We start from the raw sequence: 26,922 nt of genomic DNA, 5'->3' as shown, positions 1-26,922 counted from the left end.
CACGGCCCTCCTGCAGCCCCTTGCCACTCCTGGCTCACCACGAGCATTTTGACAGGAATTACCAAGCAGTAATAACAACAATAATACGTGTGTGTGTGTATGTGTGTGTGAGAGAGAGCCAGTGTGTGTGAGAGAGACAGAGAGCCTGTGTGTGTGTGTGAGACTGTGTGTTGGGGGAGTGTGAGACTCTGTGTGTGTGTGTGTGTGTGTGTGTGTGTGTGTGTGTGTGTGTGTGTGTGTGTGTGTGTGAGAGAGAGAGAGAGAGAGAGAGAGAGACTGTGTGTTGGGGGACTGTGTGACAAAGTGTGTGTTGGGGAGTGTGAGACTCTGTGTGTGTGTGTGTGTGTGTGTGAGAGAGAGAGAGAGAGAGAGAGAATCTATTGGGGGACTCTGACTTGTGAGAAGCAGAGTGTATGTGGGTCTGAGAGCCAGTCCGTGTGTGAGAGAGACAGTGTGTGTGTTAGGGAAGTGTGAGAGACAGTGAGCGCACTGTCACTTTAAGTCCCCCGGTCTTTTACTCTCCTTCCCCCACCCCCCGACTGTGTATGCTGCGTATGCCTAGGGACGGTCCTGCTCTGTGGACCACCAGCAAGTGCTCTGTGAACATTCTGGTTTATGACATCCTCTTCCTATGATCTTCTTGGCTGTAGAGTTTGGGCATGAACTGCCAGCATTTCCTCTCTTTGTTTGTGTTCATTGACTACAGCCAGTCCTTTTCCAGTTCCTTCCTATAGTAGGATATCAATTAACACTAATATTATTGATGTCTCAGTTTTTCAGCCACTACTGTATGAATAGATTCTCTCAACTGCTGAGTTATGGATTCGCTTACTCTCTGCTTGTTACTGATGACTTGGCAAAAAGCCCTTTGTACCTGGCTGAGTGCCAAGCCATTGATCTCAAGACAAATGAGTAGTTCCCATTCTCACTGACAGAGAAATGCTCATCGTTCAAATATGAACAATTAATATAGTCTTGCAGTTTCTTGGATTGGGGCATGAAAAACCCTGAAAAATAGTAATGCTGAACAAATCTTGAGAGGGGTCACTTTATACAACGCTCACAGATGTCTTCTCACTATGCCTCTCCAATTGTCACTTAGATACATCTTTATCTCACCTCAATATTTAGATCCACTTAAAAATCTTTGTGAGCCACTTCAGTTATCTCTTATCTCTACTCCACTGACCTGTGCCCTATCTCATCTCCAAAATTAAAAGTTTCTCAGAACCAGAGACAAGGAAATGGTTTTTTGTTCATCTTTGCAAATCAGTCAGTTTTTCCTTTGCATAACCTTGTCTATTTTTATACAGCAGTCACAAATTCACCAACATGGAGAGCCCAATGCTTTTATGATTTCCATGTGTCATTTAGACATTCCATATGTGTGCCACAAAGGGCAGTAGGGGAGAGATGGCCAATGGCAGTGGTGACTTTCCCCAGTGCCCCATTCAAACAGCATCGCTTCTGAAGGTGAGTCACATTCATATCCTTGATCTTCTTGTTATTAATATAAAATTGTAGGCAACACACTATCAGAAGTTTGGTAACAAATATTGGCCCTAGCCCCGAGGTCCTTACTATGTTTTTACTCAGCCCTTATTCAAGTAGACTCTTACTCATGAGTTTTGCCAGAGTAAAGATTAAGCAAGGATTTGGCCCAGAGAGAATAAAAAATTAGCAGCACAGATAAGTGGTTTGGAAGGTCTGACAATAGAGGAATGATGAAGAAAACATAACTTATATACCATAAAGAAACAGATGGAAAGGGCCAATAACATACAAGAAAATAATATACAGGAGGGAGGGAGGCTCATTCAATGTTGACTAAGGACATATTACAAGATAGAATAGTCTTAAAATGGAGAAGTTCAAGTTTAGGTTAAAAATAAGAACAAACTTCCTAATGAAAGGAAGAATTCATCTATCTGAAGTACCAATATGGTCCCCATCATTATATTATCTGAGCATCTCAAGGCTTTTCTGTATTTACCCTCACAACTCCCTTGTGAGATAGGGAAGTGCTATTATCCCCATTTTACAGATGGGGAACTGAGGCACAGAGAGACTAAGGGTGTGGCTGTACTTTGAGCTGTGGGAGTAATTCCTAGTTTGAGGAGATACACCCACGCTAGCAGTGATCGAGCTAGCATACTGAAAATAGAATGTAGTTGCAGCAGTGCAAGCGTACATACTCGCTCCAAGTACATACTGCTCCAAGTATATACTCGCCCAAGACACTAGGTACACACTTGGAAAGGCTACCATCTCCTGCCACCCACACCATTATGGCTACACTCTATGTCTAGCACGCTAGCTCAGTCATAGCTAGTGCAGTTACATCTCTTTGAGCGGGGAATTACACCTCCAGCTTGAAGTGTAGATATAACCAGAGAGACTTTCCGAAGATCACACAGGAAGCCTCTGGTGGAGCAAGGAACTGAATGCGGGTTTCCTTAAGTCTCAGGATAGCACCCTCTCCTCTGGCCAGACAAGAGAGATGCTATTGAGGCATTATCAGCGGAAATATTCAGAAAGGGATTTGAGGTAACACTCTAATCAGAATAATGAACAAGGCAGTTCACTGTTTTAGACTGAATATCCTGTATTATTGTTTGTGTTGTTTAACAATCTGCTTAAGTAACACCGTGTACAAACTGCTGTCCCACAAATGAAAATAAGAGCTATCTCTTGAGGCTACCTCAGTGGGAAAAGTTAGGTAAAGGCTGCCCGACAGCAGTGTTACATGGTAAAATAATGGCATTGCTTGGAAGAGAAACTGGGGCCCTGGTCCTGCAAAAAACATACATATGAGCTTAACTTTAAGGACTTATGGGTCCCTTTGGCTCCCAAGTTAAGCGTTTTAAAGGATAAGGCTCTAGGCCTCCTGACTCTTAGTCCATTTCTCTAAACTGATCAATTGGGAATTTTCTATTGAAATCACTAAATTTTATGTCTTTATTTATTTTGCACTTGTAATGTAAAATCTACCTAACAGAAGTTTTGGAAACTTGATGAGAAGCAGCCTCTTCCTTTTATTACCTAGACTGGCAGCAGAATCCTTCTCATACCGGGGAAGAGGGCCTTGAGAGAGAATGTTTTTAGATGGGGAGAGTAGGTAATAGCCCTCCTCCCAGTGCCACCACCTCTACCTAATAAATATGCCTTTCTTTAGCACTTTAAATGGAGAGATACGTGTGGAAGGGAAGGGAAGAATGGAAAAGGGATACAGTCATAGGGTCTCTCTCCAACTCTTGTAAAAAATAAACAAAAAGTAAATAATACTTGCACAGACTGCTGAAGCTGAATCGGCTCAAAGCTGGGGGTAAATATTTTATGAAGATTTGCAGTGTCCCCTTGAGGGGGGAGGAAGGGTAGAAGCTCTAAAAATTCTTGACATTTGTGAGGAGGGAGGAGATAAACCTAATTATAGTGCTTTCAGTGCTGCCTCCTCTGTTTTCTCAGAACATTCTTATAACTCCTCAGGGGTTGTCTCTGTTTCCAGCAAAACAGCCTCTTATTAGTTGGAAGGCAAACATAATGATAACCCACAGAAACAAAATCAATGTAATCTCTGACATACATGATTATCTAGTGATGGGCCATATTTTCAGACCTGCTCCATCACTCATCCATGAACCCAAACTTTAAGGTTTGACAAACTTTTGATTAGCCCCACCACCAAAGGAGAATGAGATGGGGGAAGTCCACCATGGTTATTATTCTACCTTTATGATTTTCTATTAGGCCCTTCTCCTCACAAACACAGCCCTCATCTTTGCTAGACAGCAGTGAGGGCCCAAAGGTCCTCTGATAACCTTTCTGTGGGGCCCCCGCTGCCACTAAACTGAAATCTCATATACTCTTGGCTACGCAATATATTATGGTATGTATCATCTCAGAGTTGAAACACTACAGAGGGTCAAACAAAGAATCTAGCTTCCCCACAAACTAGCAGTCAAGAGAGGGGAATTGAGCCACACATGTTCTCCCAAAGACAAGCATCCAGGATGAGGGACTTGTTTCCAGCCAATATGCCACATAGGATAATGCCCTCAGGCATCACCAAGATCATTAAAGAGAGGGGTTAGGGATTTTGGACACTAGAAGAAAGCAGGATCTGTTGAGGGATCTAACTGAAAAAAGAGTCTGAGTTTTGTCTAAGAGTCATGTTCAGGGAGGGAGCTATTTGAGAATCACGCAAGAAACAGGACAGGCCCTCAGAAAAGGCTGGGTACAAGTCAGATTGTCACAGGGAAATCTTGCCATAGATAAAATTATTCATTTTCATAATTAAAACAGATTTTTCAAAACAAAATTACAGCTCCCCCCACCATAGAAACAGCGCCCCATTTTTATCAAAAATTCAAAATAAACATGATTTTTTTTCTTTTTTAAATGTACCACATGAAAACATATCTCGCTGGAAGTAGTGAGTATTTTTTTTTTTTTACAGACTCTGACAGCATCCAATAGCTGCTGACTCCTTGATATGCTCTTATTTGATTTTCTTTCTAAAAAAAAATTTACTGGTGGGAGAAAGATTAGTCTGACTCTTGTAAGACAATGCCAAATGTACTGCCAAAAAAAAAAAAAAAATAATAAGGCCGCAGCAAGAATCTTTGTTATTTTGGAATCCAAATGTTCCTGCCTCTAGACCTTCCTGTGACCCACCTGTCAGAAAATACATTTATTTTCTCTTCTGTAGAATGTCCTTGTCAAGCAAAGACTGATAAGGGGTGTTTGGTGTCTGTTTTAATTAAGGTGAAAAATGTTTAGGAATGCTCCTTCCTGAAAATGGTACTAGTGCAAGAGTTACCAGCCTTCCACCTCTGCCCTCTGCCCTAGCCTTCACTCCCATTCTATCCCCATGTGTTAATGCATTAACTGCAACAAAAACAAACAAAACAAAAAAGAAACAAAATTAAAAGTCTACACCACACTACCGGCTCACTTGGTGCATGCCTACATGAACAGCTAGCCTCACTGATGCCAATGGGCCTACTCAAGGGAGTATGTACATAGCTCTATGTACATAGCTCCTCTTTCACTGTTGTAACCCTTGTCTTTCTTCCCCCCCCCCCCCCTTCGTTTATTATTGCCCCTTTCTTTGGTTGTAGTTAGTGGGAATTGTGGGTACTTAGCAGTGCCCAGGATTGGGCCCTTTGACTCTAAACTCATGTGGCAGGCGCCTTTTTATTAATCTGTAAAGTGCCATGCGTAACTGTGGCACGGTAGAAATGACTAAAAATATATCATCGCTACCACTGGGTAATGCACTCAGAGGCTGAAAGACTGACGCTGCTTTGCTCTCTAGAATTTCTCTTAATAACTTGTTCATCATTCAAAAGAATTAATTGACACCATCTGTGTGTATTCAGTGCCCTAACTTTAGCTGACACAGCAAATAGTTTAAATTGCCCTTCATGCTCCTTCTCTGTTTTTTTTTTTAAAAAGGTACATTAACACAAGAGAGATCCTTTAAGCTAATGGCTAAAGAATGTGCCTTGAGCTCTGTGTGAATGCCTAATGGCTTCAACTGTTTGTTTAAAGGCAAAAACAATACTTCTGCAAGATGGCCCTCCCACTTGCCTGTGATAGGCTACCAAGAATAGCAACAGCCTGTGTCACTAGAAAGGGCAAAGCCTTCTGAAATAGAAACAAAGTTGTTCACAAATCACTCTGGGCCATACACTCTGTAAGCTTCTGTATCACGCTGCCATGAGGAAAATAACCTGTGCGTTTGTTGGCAGCACAGGACGGACAATTGCCCTGTGAAGTGTTTCTACCCTGAAGTGTGGAATAGAGCTGTTAAACGGCAATGGTACCTGTGCAGAATGCGGAGGACCTCAACCAGCAATGCAGGAAAATGAGAACAGGAGAGAGTGATGATAACAGAGGCGACAGCAGCAGCAACGCCGACCTACACAAGCTTCCTACTCAGACAGGTAATGTGGCACAGTTTGAATGCCAGCTGTGACTGAATGACAATAGGAGCAAATATATGTAAATAACAATCGGGTTTGGAGGAAAATAGCCTGGCAAAAGCCAGGAGAGTCTAAATTAACACTGTCCATCTGCCCCCTAATTCCTGGCATTGCAAGAGAGGGAAAATGTGAGCAAAGAACGAAGTGTCACCTTTCCCTTTGAATGAGGGTGTTTGAAATACTTTCCCCTGAAGGCCTTGATCCTACAGCTCATGGATGCACCCTCTAATGTGTAAATCCTTCTCCTTTTGCAGATTAGTCACCTGAAAGTTCAAAAGAGCCATTGATGCCCGCAATGTCTATTCTATTGTGACCCATGCACACTAAAGACCAAATTCAACCCTCCCCTTGAAATCACTGGAGCTCATTGACTCCAATGGGAGTTGCACCTGCTTATGGCAGTTTGACTTTGGATCTGCAGACTAGGAATCCAATATAAAATTACTACTGAAAAAAATATTTGCAATCATAGAGCAACTTTAATCCATCTGCACTTTGCTGTTTTAACCGTCAGTTTCTCCCAGCCTCTGGTGTAACACATTTTTTACACCTAGAGATTCTTTTACTGAGATCAGAAGGAGGTGACACAAAATTGTTACATTCTGTTACCATGATTTAAAGCTGAGGCAGAAGAAAGAAAACATTGCTGTAAGCCAGAGAGGGCTATGACTGAGTTAATGCTCGCTTAGAAATGAACTAACTAACCCAAATATATTAAGATACTATTGGCACAAATAATATTGTTGGAGTGTAATAAAAAGTTATTGATGAGGCCAGCAATATCCACTGATATCTGGGATCACAGGGAAGCTAAGGTTAATGAACAAAAAGCCATTCAGTTTGCGGACACACTATTGAACTATTGTTTTTACAATCTGTACATTATTTATGCAACATAATCTTCAGGTTACAATGTACCCAGTACCCAGTACTTTCCAACACCTCAGTCTTTTGCACTAACGCAGCCACAAAGCGTGAACTGGGTTGGGTTTTCTTTTTGTTTTTGTTTTCTTTTTCAGTGACATAACAATTGTACAAATTTCAGTTTTAAAGTACTGTATTTTCAGCAATATTTTTAGAAATTATTGTTAAAGGGCTGTAGAATTATGAATATATGAAATATATTTTCCACCAGCTGGCCTGAAAATAATCTCCAATTTAAAGGATCCATATCCTTCTGAACTGTTTTAACTTCCATGGGAAAGTAAAACTTTTTTTCAACCCTCTTGAATCCAGTCTAAGTGTCCAGCTCTCAGAGGAAGAGGAAAGAGATAACCAGAGGGAAATGAAGGAATACATTGTAGAAATCTCTAAAAATTACTTAAAATCAATTTTCCATACAAATGTTGCAGTTTTAAGGTTTGATATCTCATGATCTACCAAGGCTACAAATAAATGCCTTGTCCTATTGGAGAGGGGGAATCCCATTGCGTCATATAGTCATATCTATGTGACAAACTCCTTTTATCATGCACTTTTGACTGCCTGATCTATTTACCATTAACCTATTTTTGACAGAACTGCACCCAACTTTCCAAATCTCTGGATAGTTGCAAATAGCGAACACTTTAAAAAAACAAACAAACAAACAAACAAACAAACAAAAAAACCTTCCCAAAAGCTGTTTGCTTCTTTCCCGGAAATGTGGAATTTCTCACCCCAAATTACCCGTGAGGCAGTTCAGGAAGGTGAGGGATTGAAAAAACAACCCATCTATTTCCAGACATTATGAAAGTGGGCTGGATTTGTACCAGGGGCGCAGTGATGAAAGATTCCACATCCCATAACCAACATATCCTGTTTGGGGCAGCAATTTCCTTCTGTCTGCATTGTGGGCATCACTGTTCTACAAATAATAAATTATAACAACAAAATCATTTTATTTACATTTTTTTAAATTGTGTCATTATGGAGACAGAGAAACTGAAATGTGCTTTTTGGAGTAATTAAAAAACAATGTAGAAACATTTGTGCACAACAGGAATCTCCATGCCTGGAATAATCTCAGATGTGAAGCTGCTGTGATGTGCTGGACAGGGTTCCGAAATGCCCATAGTCAGGAGCCTGCTACAAATTGAAGGGCAGATAAGGATGGTTTTACCTGCCTCTGATGGAATCACCGCCCCGCCCCGAATGCTTATAAATCTTCCCTGCCAGAAATGACTTACCCGTGCATCTCATAATATACAGTTACCTTTGAAATGGCTCAGATTGCACCAAATGACAGGTTAAAAAAATTATGGGGAAGGATGCACACCCTCCATAACATCTTCATCCCTCATCTCTACCCCTAATTTCAATTACACATGCGGAACTCTAGGCAATACTGTTACTATCCTCAGTCTGATTTTCAGGAACAAAGCATAAACATTTTAGAAAATGCTCTTAAAGATAAGTTTGTTTGTCAGGCAGTGCTGCTTTCTTCCTTGGTTGTGAAAAAGCATTTTTGTTGAAATGGAAAAACAAATGAATAGCTTTCTCAATCCTTTTTATTTTTAGTCACACACCCATTGGCCATGGGGTTTATCCAGAATTTTTTACGGAAGCCTCCCATTAAAATATATATATTAGCAGCACATGACAGTGAATTGCTATATATATTTTACGGTTCTCACAAAAACAAAAGAAATATATATATTTTTAAAAGAAGTGTTTTTTAAAGGGAATGTCTAAAACCCTCTCTGCCCAGAAATATCACAAAAAGCCTGTATTTAAAAGGAGTGTCTGTAAAACTACTGGAAGTCTAAAGCAAAAGTCACATTGAAGTCAATGGGAGTTTTGTCGGGGAAAGACTTGGAGCTTGTCTTCACATACATCACTACAGATGCGCAACTGTAGCGCAAGTGAAGATGCTACTACGCCAACAGAAGAGCTTCTCCCATCAGCATAGTTAATCCACCTCCATGAGAGGCGGTAGCTATGTCAACGGAAGAAGCTCTCCCATCAACAGAGCACTGTCTACACCGGGAGTTAGGTCAGTATAACTACGTCAGTCAGGATTTTTGACACCCCTGAGCAATATAGTTATACCAATATAACTCTATAGTGTAGACCTGGCCTGAGAGGAAGCTGAGTAAAGCTCTCAGGATTTAACCCAATGAGAATTTTGCCCAAGTAAGGACTGAGTATGGTAAGGGACATTAAGATTTGGCCCAGTAATAATAAAAACACGTATAGGCTTCAGGGAAAAGCAATGACTGCAGATTAAATGTGATTGACATAGAACTGCTGAGAGAGATTGCTGCTGAGATTGTAGAATGTTCTATTTGCCCCTTTCATGCCAGAAGGTGCTGTACATTCAAGGGCCAAATTTGAAAAGGCAGCACAATTCATTTCAAAAGGCTGCCAGGATTGACAGATGATAGGCTCATCTGCAGAACTGTGGTGGGTGGGGGGCACTGTCAGACAACAAACGGGAACCAGAGGCTTCCCTAAAAATTAAAAACCTGCTCTACTGGTGTAACTAGCTGTTCCCAAACCTGCTTGGGGGAAGAGAGAGGAGGTGAGAGTTGTAGATCAACAGTGTAACACAAGTTGCCGCAAGTTTGTAAAACTGGGTAGATCTAATAACATGATCCTCAGGCCCGATAGGAGGTTCTCCAACTAGTAGTGAAAAAACAAAGCTAACATTTAAAATTACCAATACAATAACCATCCTATTCTTATTAAACATTGGCATGCATCAGTGGTGCACAACCTTTGTGGCCTTGAGTCCCACACTGGTAACTTCCAAGCTGTCTGAGGGCCATACCAAACTGGCATACTTTTTTTAATCAAAAATAATTTATTTTAAAATAACCATAATATTTATCCCGGGGGCACAAGTCTTATTCCTGCCCCCACTGAATTCCTCCACCAGGGCATAACTGAAGGATTTCCCCCCCAGCACTACTACTGTATTAAAAGCAGAGGATCAAAGTTGGGAGAAGGTTAGTTTCTGCAGTGAGGTTAACACCTGTATCACATATGTATACCATTAGCCAGATTTGTAGCAGGTGTAAATTGGGGTTGCTCAGTTGAAGCCAATTTATGTCCCCTGAAGATCTGGCCCACAGTGTAACTTTACACAAATCAGTGCTTCCAATAAACCTATTGGTCTTGGATACTGTAGGCATAAATGGAGAAAAAAGTATTGGGTATAGTGCAGAGGAGATCACAGCAATTGAAAATAAATACAGAGCTATCCATTACTTTCAGATGGGCTAGGTATCTTTCTACCATACACCACTCTCCAGCCAAGTTGACTGAACTACTCATCCAAACCTGCCCCAAAAGAATTAGTTGAAATACTGTCTGCACTATGTTGCAGAAGCCACTTCCCACTGGTATATGAGCTCTCTGCAACTAACTGGAAAATCAGCAGTCAATTCACTTGGCCTCTAATTGTGTGGTAGCCAACATCATGCTGAGAAGAAAAAAAAAAACTATGCTGAGTGGAAGAATTAACCCAACAATAATAAACTAGAATTATCCATCAAAGGCTAGGGTGCAAAGGCTTCACAACAAGCAGAATATGATCAGTTACATCTTTCTTGTAGTAATAAATAATGAATCTCAGATGTATAAAACACAGTTTATTTTAAAGTAGAGATACAATAGCATATGTTCTCAATTTTGTCTATTCTATCACCATCTGGTTTTTATTCCCAATGGTGCAGCCATCAGAAACTATATGAAACAGAGGCGATGCTAGCCCATTGGGGGCCCTAAGCAGGAATATTTTTAGGGACCTCCTCACACACAACACATACTAATAATTAATAGGGAGCCCCCTTGAGCTGCTCAGGGCTCTAAGCAATTGCTTAGTCTGCTTATGCCTAGTGCTGGTTCTGATGTGAAATATCTGATCTTTTTGTTACAAAGAACCCAAGGATTAATGATGAGTGAATCCCAAAGTGTTCAGAGGTTTGCACCCCAAAATTTGGCTTATCTGAAATATCCAATCTATCTATCTGGAGCTGCAAAACTGGGTTGGAAATCTTAGTCTGGTTCCCAGTGGATAAGTGTCCACATTACAAAGGAACACCCCCAAAATCAGCAGCCTTAGCATTCTCAGCAAGGCCAAAGATTTAATGGGAGTCCAGGATAAACTATATTCTCACATGTAGGGGTGGTCCCTCCAAGGTGGTATTGAAGCACTTTGGTTAGGAAGCATGTACTATTCTTGTCTATAATATACCAACTGTGTGGATAAGACTTCTAGGGCTGTCAGTCTGATGCCTTTCGTGGCGACTAAATTCAACTTAGGAAAAATGTTGGAAATTTAAAAGGAAAAAATGCTTTCTTGGCAAAAGCCTCTTTATTGGATGTCTGTTCCATTGTCACTGTTGGGCAGGCTTACTTATTTAGGGTCTGATCTAAAAGCCAGTGAAGTCAAATGAGAGCTGGACAAATTTATGAGTGTGATTGTCTGATGGGGTTGCTTGTGATGGTAGCGGACAGGGCTCAACAGCCCTGGGGTTGACCCATTTCTTGTTTACATCTTACGTTTCTAAAAGTTAATGTGTTAGGGCTTCAGCTGACCACTTGCAGGGATCAGGATTGGAAGGGATTTCCCCCAGCACCAATTTATTTTTATCTTCTTCTTCTGGAAAATCAGGGATGGCCACGGCTGGAGATGGAACATTGGACAGAGAGCACCAGGGCTCTGAGGTGGTGCCAAGCATTCTCTCTCTCAAGTGCTTGGCTGGTTGGTTTTTGCTCACATTCTCAGGGTCTAACTGATCACCATATGTGGAGTCAGCAGGTGGCAGTGACCTTGGGTTTTTTTCCTTCTCCTGCACTGTGTGGGTGTGGGTCACTGGCCAGTATTATCTGCGTATATCTCACTTACTCATTCCCCAGGCACTGGTGCACCTTGGTCCCTCCTATTCTCTGTCTTGGCACATAATAGTCTAGTCTCCTGTGGGCCATAATACTTTGGTCTAATTTCAGGGCTTGTCTTCATGTACAGCACTACGGCAGCACAGCTGCACCACTGTAGCACTTTAGCGAAGATGCTACTACGCCAACAGGAGAGCGTCTCCCATCGGCATAATGAATCCACCTCCCTGAGGGGCGGTAGCTATGTTGACAGGAGAAGCTTCCCCACCAACACAGCACTGTCTACATGGGGGGTTAAGTCACTCAGGGGTGTGAATTTTTCACATCCCTGAGCAACGTAGTTATACCAATATACGTCTGTAGTGTAGACCTGGCCTCAGTCGTTGGGCTTAATATGCAGGTGCTGGGTAATGTTAGTGGCCTGTGATATACAGGAGGTCAAACTAGATGATCTGGTGCTCCCACCTGGCATTAAACTCTATAACTGAATGGGAGTCTTTCTGTTACTTCAATGGGTTTGGGATCAGGTGCTTAAGAGATACTAAAAATAAAGGGGAAAAACGAAGTGCATTACATGATATATATTTTTCCTGCTTTCAGCAATGTCACTTGATATGACCAATGTTGTTGGGTTCTTCTTCATTTGATCATATTGTTTTTCCCCAAACTGAGACCTTAGAACAAGATTTTGAGGACAGATTTATAAAATAACTTTATTATTGATGATTAGAATGGTACAGAGCTCATTTTTGTTTTTCTTCTGTAATTCCAGGATGCGGAACGTTTACTTTTCTGTCATCTGCCATTGCTGCCATCAGTGGATTCCTAATGGGTTATGAACTGGGACTCATCTCTGGGGCTCTTCTTCAGCTAAGCAGTATACTAGCACTTTCTTGCAAACAACAGGAAATAGTCGTAAGCTCCCTCCTCATTGGGGCCTTACTAGCCTCACTTACTGGTGGATTCCTAATAGACCGATTTGGAAGGAGAATTGCGATTATTATAGCATCTTGTTTACTTGTACTGGGAAGCCTGATCTTGATACTCAGTACATCATATGGCATACTTATTGTAGGACGGATTGCTATTGGCATTTCAATATCATTATCCTCAATTGCAACATGTGTATATATCGCTGAGATAGCCCCACAGCATAGAAGAGGCCTGCTTGTATCATTAAATGAACTTATGATTGTGATTGGCATTCTTTTTGCCTACATTTCAAATTATGTGTTCGCCAATGTTTCCCATGGCTGGAAGTATATGTTTGGCCTTGTGATACCAATAGGTGCCTTGCAAGCTATTGCCATGTATTTCCTTCCACCGAGTCCTCGGTTTCTTGTTATGAAAGGTAGTGATGAAGCTGCTAGCAAGGTACTGGGAAGGCTAAGGGCAACTTCAAATACTGCTGAAGAACTCACTGTGATCAAGTCTTCTTTGAAAGATGAACATCAGTACAGTTTCTTGGACCTGTTTCGTTCAAAAGACAACATGAGAGCCCGAATGCTAATAGGCCTCACGCTAGTGTTTTTTGTGCAAACAACAGGGCAGCCAAACATTTTATTTTATGCATCCACTGTTTTGAAGTCAGTTGGGTTCCAGAGCAATGAAGCAGCTAGCTTGGCCTCGACTGGAGTTGGAGTGGTTAAAGTGGTTAGTACAATCCCAGCCACTGTTTTTGTGGATCAAGTTGGAAGCAAAACCTTTCTGTGTATTGGTTCTTCTATTATGGCAGTGTCACTGGTCACCATGGGATTGGTGAATCTTAATATACACATGAATTTCACTAATATCTGTAGAAACCAGTTCCTGGAAGATTCCATTTTTCATGGACCAGGAAACGTGAGTGCCAGCAATGAGAGTCTCAAGGAGCAGTTTGCTGGTATGCCTTCCCAGGGCAGAACATCACTAACCACGCTGAGAAAATTTGAAATTGCTAAGGAGGAGGAGCAGAACAGCACAGCCTTGGCAGGAGGAAGGACCTCTGCAGCAAGCCAAACAGCATCCCACATAGTAATAGACACTGTGGAAGTTCCAGCTGCTCTGAAATGGCTGTCTTTGGCCAGCTTGCTTGTTTATGTTGCTGCTTTTTCCATAGGTCTTGGACCAAGTAAGTATTTCATATTTTTTATTCCTTTTAATGATTTATTTAAAAGTAAATTAAGCACTGGTGTAAGATGCCCATGTTGACATCACTGGAAATTGAAGTTCTCAATCCACAGAACAAACATCACAATAAGCAGCAGTATGTGTTTCCACCATGCTGCTCTGCCAACAGACTCTGATCCTATTCTGGAGAAACCAACTCAAGGCGTGCGAGAGAGCAATTCAGTCTCCATTGCCCAGTCAGTCTTTGACCTCTCTGCTAAGATCGCCACTAGAGGCCCTAATGGTGATGAGGGCATGTTACCACTACAAAGTAGGTTGAGAAATTTTAAAATTTCTATATTTTAATATAGAATATCCAACCAACGGTAATTTTCAGGGTGAAATCCTCGCCCCATTGAAGTCAACGGCAAAGCCAGGATTTCACCCTCAGTCACTGCCAACTGGTGTTGATTTGAATCAGCGACCTATAAGTGAAAAACTCTGTATCCCATTGACTGTGTCCAGAGCCATTTTTAATTCCCCACACTCCACCCCTTTTCTTTTCTTTTTTCTTACCATATAAACGATACTACATAAGCTATACTGTGATGGCTCATAAACCCAAGTTAAAAACATATTGCTAGATGCTTCAAATGAGCATAGCATCCCCAACTCGACAGGAGCTACACCTATTGACTCCAGCTGAGGTTCTGTCTCTCTGAGCATGTAGCCACGCTGACCATGTAATCCAACCTACTGCTAGGAAATGAAAAACATTTAATCCTACTGAGTAAACTCTCTTGGCCCATACACTTCCTATCCTGAACAGACTAAGCAACAAAAAAGTTAAGAATTGTTCAATCTATAAAATATCAATTTAAACCAAAGCGAGCTTTTAGAAAAAACACCACAGCAGGGTCCTCACTAATGACAGAAGACAACTTTCCTGCCATTCCCATTCCCAGTGACTAAAACTACTCTTTTCCTTCTTCTTTTTCACAAACTCTTTCATATTATTTTACCCATCGGATTGATTTTTAAAAAATCAGATTGTAAAATGTGCATGCACAAAGCCCATTATTTATTAACAGACTTTGTGTGCCTGTGTGCCCTGACACAAAAATGGCTTGGAAACATAGTGTACTCCTTGCAGTTAATTATGATAAAGAGTTTACCATGAGCATAACAACCCTACTCTCATACTAAAGGCAAAAAAGTGAAGACAAAACCCAACAATAGTTATTTATTTAGGATAAATAGCTCACTAGGATAGCTGCCTGAGATAAACATTCATTGCCAAGAGGGACCTAAGGGATAGCAGTTTGATAATTTTCAGAGTAGCAGTCGTGTTAGTCTGTATCTGCAAAAAGAACAGGAGTACTTGTGGCACCTTAGAGACTAACAAATTTATTTGAGCATAAGCTTTTGCGGGCTAAAACCCACTTCATCGGATGCATGTTACTCCAGCATACTTTAGTACATTATAACCATTCTAAGGGCTAGATTCTGTTCTCAGTTACACTGGTATAAATACTGAGTAACATCACTAAAAAGAGTTACTTCAGGTTTACACCAGTGTAACAGAGAGCACAAACTAATCCTAGAATAGCAACCAGTAGGGAAGCATCACAATTTCAATTCCTATTCCATTAACAAGTTTTCTTAAAACAAGGAATTAAAAGTTTCTTCAAATGAAACAAAATGTGGACGTCTATTTTATTGGAAGGGGCAACTTATTCTAGCATCGGGGATGCAATTGAGTGTGCTTTCCACAGACACTTGAGTTCTAGGGACTTTAAAATAGATAGGTTTGAAAAAGGGCACTTTTGCGATGTACACTGGATATGAAATAAATGTGCTGGTGTATCTATACAGTGTAGTAACTCAGTGTCCAAGGCTCAGCTAAAACTGATTAAATACAGAAAGCTCAGATTAACTGAATCAAGGAATTGCTGGAGTCTGTAAATAATAGAAGGTTTTATATATTGTAATTATATGTGCCGTGGCTGAAAGGCAGGATAAGGATTGAGTTTCATGTGTAACTCCTGGCTTTTCTGCTTGCAGCTCAAACCCTTTAAAGATATTTCAAATGTGTAGATTTCGTCTGTTAAATTCAATTTTCTTAGTGTTAGCTTTTTAAAAAAAACAATCCCTCAATTATAAAAATTGGCCCATTTAAAATGTTTGGATTACTCATCCCCTCAACCTGTTACACTGTCTGCCAAATTGTTACTTTTAAACCACGATCCATGTGGAAAAGGGAGGGGCCATGCCACAGTATAAGTTCCAGAACATTCTGACTGACAAAGCCAGACAATCTCCATGGGGCCCCCAGATGGTGCAGACAGTAGTGGAGGTTTCACTACCTTTTCAATGAGTGCAGCATGCAACTTCCCTTCCATGTCTGGCTTGCTCCGTTGGTTGATATGAAGGAGGGGAGCTGGGGATGACCTCACTTGGCATCTGTATTCTCTCTTGAGTAATTAGCACCCCCAGGCAGATGGGATTGTGCCTAGCCTTGAAAGGGGCAGAAGGTTTCCACCACCTCATCCAGTAGGGCAAAGCTGGCCACAATAGCCTTCTATTTAGAAAATATATGATATTTAGAGTATGTGTAGTTCAAATTCTTATGGAGAGTACATATGAATCCATCTGGAACATGGCAGTACATACATCGGACATATTATTCCAATCCAGCTCTTTAATCTTCCTTTTTTCCTACTGTGCAAGGAATTTTGGCTCTAGTGAGAGTCCAGTTATTGCTTAAGCTTTCTCAGTAGCCATTTTTTGTTTTATATTTTGTACCTCAGTGGTTTCTTCTTTTTACCAAATTACCAGAAGCAATTAGATTTTCTTATGAACTGATTCATTAAATATCACTGTCTGTTACTGTTTATGAAAGCACTCAGACACAACCGTTATGAAAACAGATAGATTAAAGCCTTTTTGCATTATAAAAGAGTTGTAGACAAGAGAGCAGCTGTCTAGTCCAATTTTAATTCCAATATACTGTATATTTATATAAACAAGCCCTTATGCAAGATAAGAGGGGCAGCTTTATTTGTCTGTTTTGCATTAAGTTTGATGAAGTGCGATCCAGCTTCTCGCTTACACTCGGTTTCAGACAATTATTAGGGTACATTACAAGCGCAATAAATCAGTGTTGCACCACACTGCAGGACAGCACACATTGTCTCGCTGACCGTACTCACATAAGCACCATGAGCTCCTATTAACTAAGGTGCAGATGTTAGACATACTTGACACACCTTTGGTTTTTTTATCTTCTGTCATCAACATCTGGCATTTCAAAAAGGTCAAATGGGGAGGAGCCCCATTAATCAGGAAACAAAAATACGTGCACAGCAGATAATTATCAATCCATAGTGAAAATGAAGCTGCAAAGACAAAGTGAGTGAGGTGGAAACTTGTTTGATTTCAGTGAGTGTTTACAAAGAGATATGGGCCCTCAGGACCTATGTTCAGGCATAAGAACTTGCCATACACATAGGACATGAGAAATTAGAGCCTACAGATGATACTATGCCTAAAACAGAACACAGAACAGAAGTAGGATGCTGAGTTTAATGCTGTACGTACATGGATCACAGATAAGTTGCCTACATTGAAAGTTGGATGCAATAGTGAAAATGTATTTAATATAGACTAGGAAACAAACGTCTTCTATAGAGGGTATCTGCTCATGGTCACATTCTAAAGGAAAGAAAATTAATTGGAATAATAGAAAAGCAAGTCATATCTATGATGTGATAACCATTTGGGGACAGAAATAAAAAGTTCTTTGTTGTAAATAAAAGTAAACTCCATTGGTCACCATTAATTGTAAGACCGAGGCAATGGAAATTCCTGATGATGAGACTATTTTCCTAAGTGAGACCCGTGAATTTGAGTGTGATAATCCTGTTAGAATCATAGAATCATAGAAGATTAGGGTTGGAAGAGACCTCAGGAGGTCATCTAGTCCAACCCCCTGCTCAAAGCAGGACCAACCCCAACTAAATCATCCCAGCCAGGGCTTTGTTTTTTGTTTTTGTTTCTTCCCTGCAAACAACAAGGCTACTTTCAGACCTGATATAAGTGTGTACAGTTCCACACTAACAGTAATGGAATGACACCCGTTTACAAAGGATCAGATTCTTTGTCCCAGTCTGCTCCCTTTGTGCCACTTAGGACTGAAGCTCACGCTGCGCAAAGAGAATGGAAAACTCCAGTAAATCCCCTGCTGGGGATATTCCCAGCATCTGGAATTCACAAAGAAACAAACAAAAGAGATGGCAGAACCAGCTCCTATGTGTTCCACCCCACATCCTCTGGCCCAGGGGTTGTCTCATGCTTGAGGAGAGTGAGAGAATAGCCATATGAAGTGCAGTTATAGCCAACTGGTGTGTGATCTGTAGAGGCCCGTACCTAACTGGCATAAGTTAGAGCAGCATTCAGGCAGCTCAAACCTGCAGCAGGGCCAAGGCTAGGGCATATTATTAGGTAGCCATAACCAGTTCCTGATGGCCTCTCGCTAAGATGGACAAAGCACAGAATGTATGGCAAGGTCTGAATTTATTCCAACAAGTGAAATTAAACTCATGGACATAGGAGCAATTCACAGTTTGAACAGAGCTGATAGAGTTTGGGGCAATGGCAAAACTAACACAGATAAGGGGAATTCTGCATGCGATTCTGAAATTGCAGGGAAAAGTAATTGTCCAGATGAGGTCTACACATTTCCCAGAGCTTGTAAAGCTGTGAAACCGACAACACTGACTTCTGTTATAGAAACACCAGATGCAGATCACTTCTCCCAAAAGGTGGAGGGACTTTTTCTGCTGTTTAGGAACATAATTTGGCACTTATTCTATGGTGAGGAATGCTTTTATTGAAGGGGAGCATGAATAATTTTCTGCATTTTGGTTATATATATATATATGTATGTGTGTGTGTGTAACCCCCCCCCCCAGCATGTTCTCTAAATACTTCTAAATATTTTACAAAATGACTCCTCTTTCTAATGTAAAATCTTAACCTGTTCTCTTTGCAGTTGTAGAGGCTTTTAGGCAGTTGAACAATACACTTGAGGCCTAATCCTCTGCTGGTATAAATTAGTGCAGCTTCCTTGACTTCAGTGGAGATGCACTAATTTACACCAGCTGAGAACTTGGTCCTTCGTTCCCAAATATCATCCTCAATAAAATCTCACCTCTGGCTCTTTCCCTACACATACTACAGAGGCCTGATCTTGCACACACTGACTATGATGAGTACTGCTGACTACCTTGATTATTCCCATTGAAGATCTATTACAAAGTAGGCATTTGCAGGATCAGGCCCTATATTTGTATTTGTTATCATTAGTTAAATAGTGGGATTTAATATCTGGGAGTCTTATCCTAAGAGTGGAATTGAATGTCCTTTACAGGGCTTCAGAGGAAAATTAATTTCCCAGTAAGCAGCTTTATAAAATTGCAAAGGCAAAGCCAACTTTAAGTTTTTGTTCTCAGGGGTGGGTTTTTTTAAATTAATAAGCCTAACGTTCACAAGTTGACATTTTCACCAAGAAATAAATGGACATTCTGTTAACCTCAGCCATTCGTTATTCAGCACTGGGAGAACAGAACAGAATTACATATCGATTATTCAGTTAATCACTTTTCCCCCTTAACTTCTAGAGTCAGAAGACGTTGTGTAGCTAAGCAAATGGGACCTAATCATGCCTCTGTGTCTGTGGAGAGGTCATGGCAATGCAATCACTGCACCAGGGGGAAGGGCAGTGTTGAGCTCAATTTCACAGTGGCCTTTGCATCCCACCATGCAGAAAGTGTTTGTGAGTGTGGTATAAGGGGACAGGGGAGGGCCTAGGCAGTTACTTGAACCCTCCCCCTTTCTGTCCCCACCCCATCATGGAAGAAGTATGTAGAGGTCCAGTGCAACCTCAGTGTTGTAGTAGCTGTCATGGAACAACACCGCAGCTGCTCTGTAGGGAGAGAGGATTCCTATACTCACTCCCACCCATCTCCCGAGCACCCAACCTAGCTACTATGGCTTGGCAATGGGCCCAGTAAGATAAAAATGATTCTATTTGGACTCCATTAGGTGCCCTTTTGAATTAATTTGCATTGAACAGAAGATTTTTGCTCACTAATGTCGTCACTGCAGAGCTAACTGGGTGGTCAGCGCCAGGGTTACTTTCGCTCGGGTCTGAGCAGCCATACTGCAAAGCCATACCTGAGTTACTGAGGGTTCATCTACACTTCGAGCTGGGACGTAATTTGCAGCTTGAGGAGACATGCCTGAGCTAGCTCTCATGAGCTAGCATGCTAAAATTAGAAGCACAGTCAGACCAACATAAGGGATGAGAGGGTCTCACAGCTCCATACCTGTCTATGCTAGTTACATACATGGGTAGCTCTCCCCTCCCTTTGCTGCTAGCCAAGTATCTACTTAGCATTTTGGATGTGTGTGTACTGGGGGTGGCTATCCCCTCCCGCTGCCGCAGCTACACTTATATTGTTAGTGTGCTCTCTCGATCAGAGCTAGTGTGACATGTCTCCTCAAACTGGAAAATACAACTTCCAGCTGCAATGTGAACATACCCCGTCTTCTCACACTGGTGCTGCATTCACCTGTGTGTGTTGCTAGGACTTCTGGGGGCATATCTCATGGTCCTTTATTCCGCAGTAAGCTGAGCCACTCTCTGTTTCTATCCCAGTGAACTGTAGGACAATGTGTCTGTCCTTCTGGGCAGACAGAGGGAACCATGGAAAAGCATTGAAGGATTAACAGCACTCCAGTGATTTAGCCCACATCCATGGCACAAAGGGGAGGAGGATTACTAGTTTGAGTGTAAGAACCAATTGGGTTTTAGCCTATATCTCAGGAGAGGCCAGTAGCCTAGGTGTAAAGTACCACTAAGCGCTGATGAAAGGGTTTATGTGTGGATGGGAGCCACATTAGGGGCAACCCAGTGAGAGCCTAAGTTAACTCTCCAATGAAGACATACTCTATGTAGGACCAATCTTTACTAGAGGCCTGTGAAACTTCTAATAATGAAATCTAACTAAAGCAGGATGAAACATGGCTAGCTTCAGGTTTTGCTGCAAACCCAAATTTGGGCCAGTTTTGCCAAACTCACCAAGAATGGGTTGAAATTCAGATAAGATGGAAGCCAAATTCTGAGTGAAACCGAGATCATTTATGCCTAATCTAGAAACTTCGGTTTTGGATGAGTTTTGCTGGGAGTTTCTGAGTTTATGTAAATCCAAAGATTTAAGGCAAGACGCAGGAGGCAGTGTGTGTGTATGTGGAAATCTAGTCAAGGCAGTGAAATATTAACCACTGGAGGAAATGAAGGGGACAAATCCCCATCCAGCTTTTTACTATTTTGGAGTAGTCCTCTTCAGTGGGGACACAGATCTCATGTGTTTTCTTGTAGTTTAGAATAATTAACTTCCAAAAATCCCAAGTATCTGCCTATACTGACATGCCCTTGCAAACCAAAACCATCAACCTTGCAGTAATTCCACTGAAGTCATTGGAGTTAAATCAGGGATGATATTGGCCCACTGCATTTTGCACATCTGTAATCATTAGTTTGAGTTGTTACATGGTTTGAAGATGCTAAGTGTCTTGTTTTGTACATTTCTTTGGCATATTCCCTTCAAACACTTGGTGCAAATTTAAAACAGAACAAAATAGCCAGCTTCACTTCTGGCTTTGATCAACCCACTGATGTGATGACAAGGGTGATACGCCATGCTCATATTTATGATCAAGCCACTATTTCCCTCCACCCCCAACATATTGCTGCAGAACCCAACTTTGACCAAATTTTAAATGGGGACATTGCATCTCCTTCAAGACATTGGAAAATCTGGTAAAGAAAATAAGTGAGTGAGGATGCAGTGTTACTTGCAACATCATTAGAGCTGTGCAAAGCTGAAAAATGTTTGTTTGGATCAAATGAAATGTTCCATTTCGTTTTTGCAAGGGGTGAATGCTTTTAAAAAGAAAACAAGTTAAATTCAAAACAAGTCATTTTGAATAAAAATATTTAAACATTTTTCAAAAATGTCAAAATGAAATGTTTTGATTTTTTCAGGGTTTTTTCCCTGACTGAAACAATTCTGCAAATTTGACATTAATTTACAAAACGTTTCAGACAACCCAAATTTGCATTTTTCAGTGAAAAAAGTTTCAGCCTTAAAATTTTGCCCATCTCTAAACATAACCCATTACTCTCAGCAGTTGTTTTAGTTGAACATTATTCAGCTACAAAATAGTATAAGCCACATTGCCTTACAATAGATTGGAAGACACTGGTAGAAGCTGAGTGTTTTACAGTTCTCATCAATATCTCTGACACTAGACAAAGTAACATTTCAAGCTTTTATAAGACATCAATTTACTATATTTGTTTATAGTGCACAGAAATTTAATGTTAATCATTCATGCTACAGTGTTCCCTTGTACATTTGTTTGAAGCATTGTATTTATGAGTTCATAAGTTTTACAGACTCTTCATGATCTTGCCTTACAGTTCACTCAAATAAAATTTCCAGCGTTTACATGTCTTTAAAAAAGCAAGGTGCTTAAAGTTAATCATGTGCTTAAGTGCTTTGCTGGATTGGAGCCAGAATGCTCAAACCTGGAAAATGTGTGTTTAATCAGTTTACAGCAGGGGTTCTCAAACTTCATTGCACCGCGACCCCTTTCTGACAACAAAAATTACTACACGACCCCAGGAGGGGGGATTGAAGCCTGAGCCCGCTCAAGCCCCCCTGCCCTGGGGGCGGGGCAAAGCCCCAGGGCTTCAGCCCCATGCAGGGGGCCTGTAACCTGAGCCCCTCCCCCCAGGGCTGAAGCCCTTGGGCTTCAGCTTCAGCCCTGGGCAATGGGGCTTGGGCTTTGGCCCCAGAACCCAGCAAGTCTAAGCCAGCCATGGCGACCCCATTAAAATGGGGTCGTGACCCACTTTGGTGTCCCGACCCACAGTTTGAGAATAGGGTGACCAGATATCCCGATTTTATAGGGACAGTCCCGATTTTTGGGCCTTTTTCTTATATAAGCTCCTATTACCCCCCACCCCCTGTCCTGATTTTTCACATTTGCTGCCTGGTCACTCTATTTGAGAACCACCGGTTTACAGTATAGAAACCCCTATGCTCAAACGAAATAAAAAAGTGGCATATTTTAGGGTTATTTTTCCTAGAAAACAACTGATTCATCTTTTTATTTTGAGGTTCATAGCATAGCCAGCATGTACAGCAGAGTCATTTGAGAGTTTGCTCTGCTCTACTACACTGATGTTGTTTTGGATTTGATGTAGATAGAACGTATCCAATTCATTGTTCATGTGCTATTCAAATAACACCACATGTAGTCTTCATTTCATATCATGTCCACAGGCTGATAGGCTGCAGTGTAGTGAGAGCACATGCCAAAACACAAGAGAAAACACTTGCTATGGATTGAACACCATCCATCTGCCAGCATTCAGTTTGAATTTTCATAGAATACTTGATGCAAGTAAAGGGCCAGCTAGTTTGAATTATCCTTAGGTAGTCTGAAGCTGAATTATAAACATCAGAGAGCAGTGTGAGTTTTCTAAACTACTCCTAAAATAGATTAATCTGAGCCAAGGTGGTGGAATAACTAAGTATTGTTCATTTTATAGCAAGAAAGGGATTTACTTAATCTATGCATGAGCACTGACAAATTTAATAGAAACAGGGCTGGCTCCAGGCACCAGCCGAGCAAGCTGGTGCTTGGGGCGGCAGCTTGTAGGAGGCGGCATTACGCCCAATCCTAGGGCGGCACGGCCGCTTTTGTTTGTTTGTTTGTTCTGCTCCGGCCGCCCTGTAGGGGGCAGCGGCGTGGAGGACGGGAGCGCCCTGCCCACGTCCTTCCCTCCCAGCCGACCGGAGTGGCGTGGAGCCCTCCCGGCAGGGGGCATGGTGGGAGGGGCCGCGTGGCAGCGCCCCGCTGAAGCCCTGGCCGCCCCCCTTCTCTCTCTCCCCCCACTCCCTCCCCCCGCTAGCTGGGGCACATCTGCAGGGCAGGGAGTCCCCCTGCACCCTGGCTCCGGCCGCGCCGCAGGTTTTTTTTTTTTTGCTTTGCTTTTCTGGCTGCCGCGGGGGTTTTTTTTGTTTTGCTTGGGGCGGCCAGAAAGCCAGAGCTGGTCCTGCATAGAAATCATTTTTTAAAAAATGCTGAGATTCCAGAGTTTTCCCTTAGTTCAATTGGGATTCAACTCTGCAAGGTGCTGAGTAGTCTGGCCCAATTCAGCAAATCACTTAAGCAGGTGTCAAGCTTTTAGCACAGGAGGAGTCCCTCCCAGTGACTTCAAAGGGCCCACTCAAGTCCTTAAACTTAAACCTGTGATGAAGTGCTTTGGTAGATCAGGTTGAAGTGCTCAACGCCCTGAAGGATGAAGCCCTTAGCTACCTCCAAACAAATGAGTTGCATGTTGAGAGCATAAACCCAATTCTGCTCTCAGTAATATATCCCTGTAACCCCACTGAAGTCAATGGATTGCACATGTGTAACAAAGGGCAGAATTCAGCTTTGTGAGAAGAGAATTGACAAGGACTGAGGCTAGCTGCCTATTTCTATAAAAGACCTTCAGTACAATTGATTAAAACGTGATGCTATAATGTTAGGTGTTCTGACCCCAGTTCAGCACGGTATGTAAGCATGTGTTTAAGCTTTGTGTAATCCCACTGACTTCAATGGAACTACTTGTGCTTAAAGTTAGGCATGTGCTTAAGTACCTTGCATAAGCAGGGCCTCTGGTAGGTGCAAATCCAGTTCCATATTGCTATGCCATAGAGTACTACTTAGAAGTAGAACTCGTGTAGTTCCACTGTGCAAAGTGGGAGGTTGCATGTAAGGGAGCTGTGCAGGAGATGCACACAGGGGCTGAGAGGGATAGGACCTGGTTAGCTAACATGTGTAAAGTGTTTTGAAGAGACAAAGCACTACATTTATGCTGAATGTTATTTAGTAGTAGCAATAGTAATGCCACTGACCCAAACTCATGTCGAATGAATTTTACAAATGCATGCAGACCATCTCATTCATATATATATTATTGTAATAACAATACATTCTCACATTTTATTTTTATGTGACAGTGACATTTGCCTCTGAAGGCAGCACACAAATAAAAATATAGAACCTTTTATCTGCTATCAAAAGGCCGCTATTAATTACTGAATGTTTGAATTTAACATTTGCCCTTCATGTAGTGTAGGTCAAATGTTACATTCAAATATGCAGTAAATAGTCGCCTTTGATTATCACAGTAAAGGTTTTACATTACTTTCACTTGACATTCACGGGAGCAAGTCTGTATGTGGTCTGTTTGTGGTCATTCTGTGAAAAAGTTTTTTAAAAGTGTGTCAAATTCAACGCAGTCCAGTTTCCACACTTGGGAAGATGATATTTCAGAACTTCCTTGATCTTGAGAAGGCTTAGTACAAAAGCCCAGAGCAATTTTTATTCAATAGGACCCTAAGGATACGTCTACACTTACCGGAGGGTCCGGCGGCAGGCAATCGATGTTCTGGGATCGATCCCGGAAGTGCTCGCCGTCGATGCCGGTACTCCAGCTCGGCGAGAGGAGTACGCGGCATCGACGGGGGAGCCTGCCTGCCGCGTCTGGACCCGCGGTAAGTTCGGACTAAGGTACTTCGAATTCAGCTACGTTATTAACGTAGCTGAATTTGCGTACCTTAGTCCGAAGTGGGGGGGTAGTGTGGACCAGGCCTAAGTGCAAACACACTACTTGATTTCACCTGCAAAGATAAACACATCATATCAAGTATTGTAAGGTGAGAAGGTGCGTGATGCCAAAAAAATATATTTTTTTAAAGTCACAAGTTTATAGCTTATCCAAAGTAGAAAGTTCAAGGGGGCATGTTTTTCAAGATTGCTTCCCAAAGACACATGACATATGAAGGTAGCTCAAGCCTGCTGCTGCATTTTGCTGTATGAGGCCTCAATCCTGCAAACATGGGTGGGCTTAAATTTAAAGCATGAAGCCAGCACACAGAGTTGTCTGCAGGATTGGGGCTTTAGGCTCCAAAGTAACTGATTCATAAGGTTGGTCTGGATTTACAGCAGTGCAACTGTGAGAAAGATCTAACTCATTTGATGTGACTGTTTGCTATGGGGAATATATACCGCTTTTTTAAAAAAATAAAAAAGCATGTGCAGTATTGCCCATATCAGGCCCAACTCTACAAACTTTGCATGCACAGAACTTTGCCTTCAATGGGACTTGTAGGATCAGACCTCAAAGGGAGATGCTCAGAAGACAATCAAGAACAGATATGCCCTGAACAACCTCACTTCATAGGACGGAAACATCAAAAACATTCATACTTTTTCCTGTTAAAAGAATACACTTTCTGTTTGAAAGCATAAAGACTAGTATTGCCCCTGTTCCTGGGTCTCAATCAGCAGTCATTTCTGTTCTGTGGTCCCCTCGGGAGTAGAATGTACTCTCTCTTCCGTACTAGAAAAGCAGGTACATTCACCCACCCAAGTTGTGTATTTTTTTCTCTCCATACTTTTCTGGAGTGAAATATGCAATAATCCTGAGTAGTTTGTGCATAACTTGTTTATAAATTAGAGCCTCTGGCTTCTATGGCCATTCCTGTGCGAATGCCTCCCAGGATTATCCTAGATTCAATATTCTGAACAAACACCCAAAAGTAGGAATACATATTCCCTGTTTTAATAAGAAAGGCATTTCTTAAGCTACAGTATGTGACTTACTATAAGCAATCACATTTTCCATTGAAGCTTATTTTTTCATTCTTGTGTGCTTGCCTGCCAAGTGGGCTGTTTGTTGATGGGGCAGCATGAATGCCGACACGGGCAAGAACAAAAAGGAATCAGATTGTGCAGTAAGGTTACAGAGAGAACCTTTACCTCATACTTCAGGGTTTAAACCAATCTCTATTAGAGATTAGGATGAAACTTGATGTGGGAAGCAAATTGCTCCATA

General features: G+C 41.6%; 1 protein-coding gene across 1 annotated transcript in view; it reads left to right on the top strand.

Moving 5' to 3' along the window:
• Nucleotides 1-5,821: 5,821 nt before the first annotated feature.
• SLC2A12 (solute carrier family 2 member 12) overlaps nucleotides 5,822-26,922 on the top strand; it is a 34,743-nt gene continuing 13,642 nt past the window's right edge. The window contains exons 1-2 of the mRNA XM_065401911.1: nucleotides 5,822-5,948; nucleotides 12,583-13,920. Of these exons, the coding sequence (XP_065257983.1) occupies nucleotides 5,822-5,948; nucleotides 12,583-13,920 (1,465 nt within the window). The remainder of the gene's footprint in view (nucleotides 5,949-12,582; nucleotides 13,921-26,922) is intronic.

Source organism: Emys orbicularis, chromosome 3, assembly GCF_028017835.1.
Source record: "Emys orbicularis isolate rEmyOrb1 chromosome 3, rEmyOrb1.hap1, whole genome shotgun sequence".
NCBI classification, from domain to species: Eukaryota; Metazoa; Chordata; order Testudines; family Emydidae; genus Emys; species Emys orbicularis.
This window is presented reverse-complemented; position numbering and strand designations above follow the sequence as displayed.